This window comes from Schistocerca gregaria, chromosome X (genome assembly GCF_023897955.1).
Source record: "Schistocerca gregaria isolate iqSchGreg1 chromosome X, iqSchGreg1.2, whole genome shotgun sequence".
Classification (NCBI taxonomy): domain Eukaryota; kingdom Metazoa; phylum Arthropoda; class Insecta; order Orthoptera; family Acrididae; genus Schistocerca; species Schistocerca gregaria.
In genome coordinates this window covers 480,781,567-480,792,687 of record NC_064931.1, presented here as the reverse complement: position 1 = coordinate 480,792,687, position 11,121 = coordinate 480,781,567, and the positions used below count along the sequence as shown (strand labels likewise).

Sequence of the window (11,121 nt, the reverse complement as noted above, 5' to 3'; positions counted from 1 at the left end):
CCAGAGTCCTCCTTTGCTGAACATTGCTTAAACCAGAACCACAAATATGTAAAAGATGTAGAAGTCCCACACACAAAGGGAAAGGGCGCAAGGCTCACTCAATTACAAATATTAGGAATTAGAGACAGATGCGCGTATCCCCACATTTAATATTGAATGAGAAAACTCATTTCAATTATTCACGGACTGTGGATAACGTTGCAATTTTCACATGGGAGAAAAATCTTGGTGTCTGCATACATAAGCAGAAAATCACAGAAATACCAGTTTCTGTGCACATAGCTCTACAAAGTATGTCCTAACGAATGTTGTAAGGCTGTATCATACAAACTCATCTATGTCGGAACGGTCAACAGATATTTATAGTTGTAATCGTGAATCGTTAGATTTTGGGGTTGGTAGGTTTTTATCTTTGCTTGGTTGCTACCTTTGGACAACGAAGGTATCTCTCTCCGCTGATGTTGCGGACCAGTTGCGTGTTTCGGCGGTCGCTCAACGTTAACATTTCCGACCTCCCCTGAACAAGGTTCACTGAAAGGTGTCGCGTTTCAGATCCCCGTCACTGAAAAACTCAGTTATGCTGCCTGTAATGCCACCCGAGATCGGGCCGGTCTATTAGAACGAATGCGGAAGTCCACGTTAAGTTGTGGGCGTAGTGTTTCGAAATCCGTGGGGGTCATTGGAACACCACCTCTAATGACACGTGCCGGTTTTTCGTTTACTAGACTGTACCAGTGCTGGGTAAGGTGCTACATGCTACGGCCTCTAGCTTGGAAACCAAGCTCGGGAGAACATACTTGTTCCATATCCTCGAAGGCACTGTGTCCAACATTTTGTTCTAGCGTTCAAAATCACCTGTATGGATCTACAATACAGTTATAAGAAACATACTGTACCATCAAAAGGGATAACTTCACCAAATATTTCATTTATTTAAAGAACTATGTGTAAACTGATATATGCTATTCTTCAAAACCATTATATACCCTTACTCTTGAGCTCTAGTTTCAGAACTTATAGGAATTTGATAAACTAAAATATCATTTATCAGTAAAAAATAATTTAAAAAAGTCAGCGATAATGAAGTTAACATGAAAACGTGCAACTTTCCCAGCTGTCTTAAAACAGGTGGAAATTACCAAAAAATAAGAGAGGAATGGTTATTTTAATATGATAACTCTTTTGGAACGATGCGTATCACGTGTAAATATTCAAAACATTAAACTAGGCAAATTTAAATACACACACTTTAGACTTCAAAGAAATTTCTGAATTTTTAATCGGAACAGGATAATTTTTCCAAGATTTTATTGGAAGGATGATCAATTACACACATAATGACTTAAACATTGAAAACTCTTCGTCAGACATGTTTGAGAAATAAAAACGTGTCCCTCTATCATTTGTTCAGAGATACCAACTCTTCATCTCCGTAAAACCGACAACGACATGTTTTAACCTCTCTTCTTCCTCAGAATTACTCAACACAGCCAGACGCTGTTGTGTCTTTGAATGGAGGCACTTTTCTTTATTTTCAGTAGTTCTAAGTGGAGTATTATCTCTTTCGGTTGTTCCTCCACTGCTCATCTCGTTACTAACCACTACAGGAAAGCAAGTTGCAGACCAGCATTCTCATAATTTTATTACATGCGGTCACCCATCTTGATATTGATCCGTCTTTGCATTTTAACAGCATATAAAACAAAACTAGTGCAAGATCTGAAAAAAGCATGGAAAAGTGTAGAAAATTCTGTGTTGTCAAAGTTGTTCAGTTTCCACCAAGTTTCCTGGGGCGACACCATTTACTCTTACTCTCCTGGCCTAAAAACCGCAGTCGGTTTTTGAGGTTGTCGTGTAGCCTTCTCCACAGCGTTCTATACTTGGCATCTTCTTTCCTAGCTCCAAGTATCTGAAGTACGTGACCACCCGCTCTCTCGATCTTATTTTCGGTCTGTCTAAAGGTCTACCTCCTTTCGGTCTTTTCTCTGACACTGCTCTAAATCTTGATCCTTCCTCCTCTCTATAAACGTGACATTGCCCCTATGCTGGACATCTAGACAGTGTGAGCCGGAACTTCACCGACGATTCTTCAGGGATACCTCCTGAGTAATTTGACACAAGGAACCGACAGTCTTCGGCGGCTCGTTAGAGTAATAATGTAATTATGATTTATTCAGTTTATTAGCCCAGCTACCTCCGTTTCTGTGAAAATGACGTCGAAACACTGAAAAAGACTGCAATACACAATCAAAAAAACGTACAACACTTTTGATTTCCCGTATAGCCTGTGTACAGGTGCAAAAGGACTGTGTCGTGTTTGCCGTCACTGCCGGCACAGCTGAGTATAGGCGTCGTTGTGCCGCCATTCCACTGCATCCAGTGAAACCACACACGAAGTGCACATCTGTCAACCCTCCATCAGTAAGCATACCCATACTGCTCTGTATATCTCTTAACCCGAAACTAACACTGCTGGAAAAACAAACCCGACAGAGGGTGAAGAATAACGTGGGCGTTATGTTTTTATTATTGTCGACAACAAGTACCGTGAGTGTATGGAATCAATTTGTTTGCAAACAATACTTAAAGCTGCTACCGTCGACATTTGCACTGTTGTGCACTATTTTCAGTGCAATATAGATACGAAGTTAGTTGGGGCAAGAAACCAAACGGAATGCAATAACTCCATAACAAACCGGTGGAGACCGTGGTTCCTTCGTACCAAAATAGTCGGAAGGTATCCCTGAACAACCTCTGAAAGTTTGTCGGTGGGTCATGGTTCACCCTGTATATCTCCATGAGCTCCCTGTTCTTTCTTCTTCGCCATTCTCCTCCCTCACAAATTGGTCCAGATATCTTCCGCAGCACTTTATTTTCAAAAGCCTTCATCATTCTCTCTGTATACGTATCTATTCTCCATTCTACCACATAAAGAAATACTCATCCGATTGAATTTTCCCATTTTGAGAAGACAGAAGGAGCGATCTGTTTTGATTACTAAAAATTTTCTACAGCCAATATCACAAAAATATTTCTTTATTTAATACGACCGGTTTTGTCAGACTTTGCTGACCTGAAGATTACAACAAGGTCTGCCGCAATCGATTGTTTTGAATAAAAAATATTGATTCGATCCTGGCTTTAGAATGTTTTTAGTTACTCATATGATTATAGTTTAATATGTCCTTATGTTGGTTCTTCTTTCATCTGCTTCTTCGAAGACTAAGTTATCATCAAACTGGGGGAAACATTCTCAAGTCAAATTATGAAATCAAATATAACATAATATTTTTATCTATAACTGATTTTGAAAGAAAATTATGCTACGTTTCAAGCAAAACAAGTAGATTTGCCTCAGATGTGAGTGAATGAGCAGGGCGAGACACATATGAAGATTGCCAGTAAATGGTGTCCTCCAAGACGGAATCTAAAATGTCGACAAAGACATGTAATAAACACGTACAACGTGGCAAACGAGCTAACTGTACTCCGCGTGCAGCGCAAACAATCGTGCCTCTGTTGGCTAATTAAGGGACTTTGCAGGTCGTTAAAAAGGCTACAGCCAGTTTTCAAAAACTGGCAAACTTATCCTGTTTGACAAAGTTATCCTACTTGACAGTATGGCTGTCACACGGGATATCTATAGTTACGTCTATGACGACGAACGGCACGTTCGTATATAATGAGTGAAGGATTACACAAGTACCGGTAACGGAATTCACTCAGCGATAATGTAACTCTAGCTACGCGTCTGAGATCATTTCCATTAGCCGCAAGAATAGGGCGGCGCTTCGTCACAGTATCTCGCGGTAGTCGCGATACGAAAAGAAACGAGTGGCGAGTCAAAAAAACCGTCGGTAATTACGAGTGCGATTGTTTGCGCGGGTGTGCTTACGGCTGGCAGCGTGCGCCCGCGCGGGGCGGCCCCGCGGCGGGTGGGGCGGGGCGAGGGGTGGGGGGCGGCCGGCGGCCAACGGGCGCGCGCCTAGGCCGGGGGGGCGTGGCTCCCGCCCACGGCGGCGGGCCAGCACGTGTGCGCGCCTCAGTGCGGTGCGCGAGCGTGCGGCGTGCGGAGACCAGGCAGTGCGGCGTGCCGCGAGCGCGACCGAGCGCGTGTGTACGTGCAGGGTGCTGCGGTGATGGAGCAGAGCGGCTACACGTCGCCGTGGGCCGCGGTGCTGGGCCGCCACCACGCCGCCGCCGTGCCCGTCATGCAGGACCACCACGGATACGGCCCGCCCGGCGCCGCGCCCATCGACCTCCACGTGTCGCAGCCCTTCCCGTACTACAGGTGCTCACCCTAGCTACTCGTATTCTCCGCTGTCGTAAGTCGCCGACCCTCCTCACCCAGCCGTCGACGCGCCCTGCAGGCCGGCGGGACGACAGCTTTGCTTAGCGCGGTCGTCGATCCACGTGTGTCACCTGTGTTCTCGTCACACACCACGGGCAAAACGACGCAGCGCCAACGCACCCCCTCCTCCTCGCAGAAACGTCACGGCAAGAAACCGTACTGTTTAAGTCTGCGCGCATTGTTATTGTAGGAAATAGGTTATGGTACCCACAATAGGATGCTGACCTTTGATGTGTCCGTCACCCATAGCGTCATCTCGTACATTTATTACCGGCCTTCGAAACCTGTGTCAACTAGGAATATTTTACCAGTTCTAACTTTCTTTTTATTTATTTTGACGTACTGATTGGCGAAAGATGGCGTCACCTTACTGAATTTCTCAATTTTTCGTAGGAGGGAACGACGGTAAGATTGTCATCTTTAATTAGATTATTTCCCAAAAAATATGGAATTCACAATTTCTCCGCCGCATACTTATTGGCTGGTGGTGTCAACGGAGCTGAGTGCAATGGCCAGCCTCTTCTGCGAGAGACTCACAGTTATGCCTCTCTTTTGACAGACATTCTTTTATCTCATTTGCACATGGAAAACAGGTGACTGATGGACGAGACTACAGCTAATGTCGGAGTCGGTAAAAAAAGGTCTTACGTAGGATATTAACCTAAAAAGCCGCTTGTTCATTTCCATGCTAAACTCTTTCCCGCTACATCAAGTTAAAAGAAGAATTTGACCAGAACCGGTCTTGACAAGATGCCTGGATTCTCGTCGACCAACAAGCTCTCTTCTTTTTACCTCTTTTCTTACAATTTTTTATACCTCTGGGAGCAAGATTTCGGAAAATATACAGCGGAAAGAATGATCAGTCCGACGGAAAATATTCTGACGACAACCCCATTCGCTGCACAAATTCTTGTTAGGAATAATACTGCATTTCTATGGCTAATAAAGGGCGTTTCACAAGGAGTTTGGTTTGTTTCGAGATACTGTGTACTTGTGGGTGGATTTTGAAACTACATGCGCGCGTGCTCCTAGCTTCAGCCGGCTATTAGTGAGCTGTCACTTTCGCTCGCGAGAGAATTTGTAAACACGCACGGGACGGGCGTCGCCCGGCCACGAGACCGGTTTGCTATTTGATGTGAAGCGACCCGCGATTTGCGTGCCGCACAAGTGGAGCTGCCAGCGGCTGACGCGCGTTCTTCTTCGCACGCCGGCCGGACATAAACAACGTTAGTGCCATGAGGGGCCTCTCGTTTACTTCTATTTTGGAAGGCCGCCTGCATACCGTTATGCTAGGCCGATTAAAAAAGAGCACAAAAAGAGGCGGCAGTGGGCTTTTGTCGCACGGCGAGTTGTTCCATCAGACGCGCCACGGTCGGCTGCGCCAGCATCCAGACGGCTGCTAGGCCGCTGCTGTCAAATTGGCCATTCACTACTCGCACTCACACGCTCTCCTACGCTTCTTCACGCACAGTACCAGGCCCACATGCTGCCGCTCCTACACCACACATGTATGTGTTGCATTCTAGGAAGAAGGGATTCACTACACGTTTCACCAAAGTTCTTAACGCGCATCATGTAACTTGGAAACTTTCTCCAAGGGGTCAACAGTGGAGAAAGTGTCTTTTCTTTTTAAAAAAATACGTTTCCGTTTTTTATTATGAACAACAGAGGCCAACTACAAATAAAACTCTGCCTTAAATGAAGCACTTTCGCTGAAGAATCCGTGATACACAGGTCATCCCTGAAGCATTGTTCTAAGCGCCTATCGGGAATAGGAATTTCATTGTAAAGCTACCTCATTAGATTAAATTTATCCGTTAGGATGTTTAAGAATCGTGAATGTTTATTGAATATAAACACAGAAAACGGCAACAGTCACATTTTTGAAACAGTTATTTATTACATAAACTAGTTTTTCGAACCTTCTCGGATTCATACCCAGATAGTGCACAGGAGGTTACATAAATATTTCAAAATGTAATTCTGAGTGCTGTCTTTGTGACAAGAAGACGAAACATGTCCTAATGCATCTCCATGAGTATAGTTTATATGGCGATTTGGATCCAAAAATGCATTTTGTACTTACTGCGACAGTATGAGGACTTTGTTGTTAATATCCAATCACATCGTCCATTGCACTTGTTGAAGAAACATGCCAAAAATATCATTTCACGTGTGAAATAATAAACGTCGACCATCCCAAGAGACTGTTTAGTACGAGTGTCTTTTCAAATCCAGGCCGGGGATACAGCAACAGATGTAATTAATGTACACAACACAACCACATATAGCAAATTATTCCATTTATTTTGATCAGATTTTTCAGACAATTGCCCCAGCGGGGACACGTGACAAGTTAAAAGCACCGCTCGGTACCATCATCAGTGCAAAGTCTCACTTTCCATCTCCTCAAATAGAATCTAGAAACATCAAAAGTAACAAAGAAACATATTATTAAAATAAGTGCACAACATTTTCGCAAGCTACGTAGCCTACAAATCGTCGGTTGAGAGTAATAGTAAACTGTATTTCAAGGGCTTGTCACTGTGCAATTGGACAAGCGCTTTTGTTATCGCCCGTGGCTTTTCTACGTCTGCATCTTATCAATTAATTGTGAAGCATCTTGAGTATCTAAGCGCGTTGCTCCTATAGTCCCTGTGCGTTTCCTCCACTGCAGCTGAGATCTGCGTCTTCTTCTCTGGCGCGGTATGCACTTGTCAGCACTGCACACCGGCTGGAAAGGGGAAAAAAAGGACTTGTCGCAAAGGTGTAAATATATTTTGACAAAAGCACATTGGGTTGGAAAATATAAGAGCATATTAAAATGCAGCAAAGCAAGCGCATATGTATTGCAGCAGTAACACAATGTCACTGAAAATGTTGCACGGTAATCTGAAGCAAGGCGAGTACGTCAGAAAATAAATTGTGCTTATTCCGCTGCGCAGATACGTACCTTTTTTTATGTATTGATAGAAGATCGTCTAAAAATGATAATGGCTACTGTTTAAAACCTTCTCGATTTTCACGGACATTTTTGAAGAGTTGACGGTAGAATCTGGTTTCACAACAAACGTACCTAAATATTAAGTTACATCGTCTACATAGACACTTGCTCCATACCAATTGTTCGTATACAACTTAGGGAGAAGCCATATTTCAATCATTTTGTGAAAGAGTTGATAAGTTCTTTTGTTTACTCAGTGTGTCCGTTGACATCATGCCTAATTTTTGATAACTGAAAAATTTGTTAGGAAGGCAGACGTGTTGTCTGTCTTGGAATAGGGTAGCTTAATAATTTCGTGAATGACAATGGATCGAGCAAGCACTTGTGGAGCCTTGCGTGACTATCCTGGTTTGTGAATGGCCCGTGCGAGAGTTACAAAAACTATTAGGGGCGGCATAGCGCCCCCTTTCGTGCGTAATTAGCGGCACGCGACTCCGCGATGGGGATGCTCAACGAGGAGCACTCCACCTGCGTGGAAGCTCGAGCAGGGGCTGTTTTAGCGGATATTTTCTCATTGTTGTGTTTCGCTTCCAGGGTTGGCAACTTCCACCAGCAATTATTTTTGTATACGTATTCCTCTAAAACGCTACTGCTACATGCGAGGCTGTCATTTAATTTCAAGTAAAGGAAAGAGTACTACGACAAAAATAAGTAACTCGGTTTAAAATACAAGAGAGAAAAACGTATGATTTAATTTCTGGAACCTGGTAATATTAGGATTTAGTTTGCATATCGAACAAACGTAAAAAATTTGACAGATATTTTTCTGAATGTTCGAGCTGTGAATTGCAACGCGAAATTTGATATGCCTGATTGCCATTTCAGCACCTATTTAAAGTGTAATATGACGCATTTTTGTATTTGTGTTTTGCTTCGCAGACTGATATTCAGTATAACAATAATGCCTAAGTAGCATTACCGTAAATTACTGATGGGGAACGGAATACTACATATAATGCTAAATATGCTGAAAGTTTCTTTTCTGTTACTGAGAGTCATATTTTAATCCTTTCAAACTTTGTCTTTCTATCAATAAATTAGTGGTATTAGAAGATGATATAAACTAAAAATAATTCTCCTTTTTATTACTTAGCAAATTGTCTTGGCATAAATTCATAAGGTTGTGTTTTAATAAAGACAAGGATGTCAAAAGGAATTATATTCCTCCCGTTCTCAAATAAAATATGGGAAATATTTTTTAAACCTCTCTTGCCTTAAAGTGCTTGGCAACTATTTTTAATGTAGTCTATTAGAAAATTACTTATTATTTTCAAACAGAGCACTAAATACAGATTTTCTTATATTAAGCAGATCACTCTTAAAAATAAATATGACAGGCAAAGGGTGAAAGAGTAGTTCTAAATCACATTTTACTTGATACTATTTGTGGATTATAAGAGTTTTCTGTGTCAGTTTAACTCAGAGATATCATTTAAAGCATGAAAATAAAGTATCATAATGGTTAGAATATCATACTATAGACAACATCTAAAACATCTGAAGTTTTATAATACAGTAATCAGTTTTGTTTGTGCTCTAGTGCGTTTCACAAACATATAGAAACAGCAGTAAATTCCCATGTTTATTACCGGACTATCTGGACAGTCTTGTTTGAATAGTCCGTCACAGACTTGTACTGTAGAACGCATGTTGTAATTTTGTTCCACCCGCTACAAGAAGATATAAAATATTAAGACTTCTTGAGCGAACAGTGAAATAGTATGAAAATTTAAGATCTTATTACCAAGATTTAATCTTTATCTGCTAGTAACATGGAGTATGTTTATTAGTGACTGCCTTCAAACAGCTGCATAATAATTTCTCGGATTTTTTGGGATTTAGACATTTTTCTGAAAGGATTTCTTAAAAAAGAGGCATTTCATTTCCCTTTTAAAGTTTGTGTCCTGCTGTGTTATGATAAGAATTTTGTCTGCAGTCCAGGCTTTGAGTTTGCATGGAAACAGAAGTTGTTTTTCGTCTAATCAGAAAATAGGCGCAATTGTGCAGTTATATGCCAGAAATATTCGTGCAGTTGAACGTGTGTATAGTTACAATTTATGTCCGCATACGTATGTCTGCAATTATTGAAGTTTTTTGCTGCTGGAAAGTGGTTTCATTTTTTGTTTTGTTTTCGTTATATCAGCAAATAATCGCGTTTTACGCTTTTCCCTTTTTTATTCCCGGCAAAATTTGATACAAAGTCTTTTCATAACACCCAATCATCAGATACCTAGACCCTACATAGATATCTAATGTGGAATTGAATGATACCGGGGCATAAAATCTGTTTTTAATATTTTTAATTACGATTATATTGATAAATGGACCACGTAAATAATGTGACAAAATAGCGTCGTCCTTGTCCAGAGGAAATGGAATATGTAAGCTCATACAACCAATAAATATTTATTTTGACAATTGATGTTAAGGACTACTACGATTTATTGAGTTGTACATTATGTTTTCTTTGTCACTGATAAAAATGCAATGTAACGTAGTTCAAGTTGCGTAGTTTGGGAAATGGGATTGATTAGCTGCTGGTTTTACGTACGACCTACGTTTTAAATGTTTCTGCACGCAATGTTTCCCAATTATTAATAACAGCAATAATGGTAATAATATTAAGAGCCACAGTACATTAATATGGAATTCTTCTATTATAAATAATTTACTATACAGCCCAGTCACAATGAAAAACATAACGTGTGTCCTGGTTATATTCAATTTTGTGTTAAAGACGTAGATACACAGTTGAATATGGTATCATCCTTTCGAAATGTACCGGGATAATGTTAATTGGTGATAAATAATTTGCTTGATGCAGAAAATGCTATGTTGATTTTGTGAGATTTCCAGTTACCGTCGCAGACATCAGCGAGTCAGTTTGTAACATGGAAAACCCCAAAATTATATTTTTTCGTCCATGTTACGTGAATCTACTTGCAGTAATTTTAGTATTCATTCAGTTTGCCCGCTGTGGGTGACGATGCCTGCGAATCGTTCACAAAATTATTAAGTGTGGGTGGCAGCTGGTCATAACAAAAGTAGAGGTCACGACATTTTGTGAAGCATTTTTGAGTTCCGAATGAAATCTTCGGCCCCGTTTTCGGAAGAAGCTTTGCAGTGAAACTAATGCAGACATTATCTACTGTATTGTTGGATGCTAGCGGCCCAAATATAATACAAAGCGACTGGGAGATAGGTGGACGTTGACGCGAGATCCGAAGAAGGCAAGCGGATGGTCGTAGGTAGGAGTAATATGGCACGGCCACGGCTCGGGACCAGTTTCTGGTTTCTTGCTCGCTGCCGATGCGCTTGATGGATGTGCCCCACGGTGACAGATGGCACAATCCCGCTGCCATTGTAGTCTGACCCCAAGGACACTCCTCCTTTTTCTCGGCCGGTCGAGAGTTGGAATAATTTGGCTGTTATGATATGAAACTGAATCCCCCCCTTGCGCCACGTCGAAGCGCAAGAAAACCTTAATTATCATCTCGCAGCAACTGAAATACGTCCATCTTTGTGTAACGGATCACCAAGTACCCTTCATAATGTCTTCTGCGTTTTCTCTCCTGCTGACAGATGAATAATTGCTGCTGTATTATGCTTCGAAGCGAGCATCGTTGAGAAAAAAATGTTTCCTACCTTCGGGACATCAGCAGTATAACGCAAAAATTATGTCGCTGGGTAGTACAAGTGTGTTTGAAAAAACTGCTCCCTTTCTTATGTTTGTGGGCAAACAGCATACGCTGATAAACCGTCATGG

General features: G+C 41.6%; 1 protein-coding gene across 1 annotated transcript in view; it reads left to right on the top strand.

The window, feature by feature from the left end:
• The first annotated feature begins 4,052 nt into the window (after window positions 1-4,052).
• LOC126298915 (protein trachealess) overlaps window positions 4,053-11,121 on the top strand; it is a 1,138,333-nt gene continuing 1,131,264 nt past the window's right edge. The window contains exon 1 of the mRNA XM_049990456.1: window positions 4,053-4,291. Coding sequence (XP_049846413.1) covers window positions 4,140-4,291 — 152 coding nt within the window. The 5' untranslated portion in view covers window positions 4,053-4,139. The remainder of the gene's footprint in view (window positions 4,292-11,121) is intronic.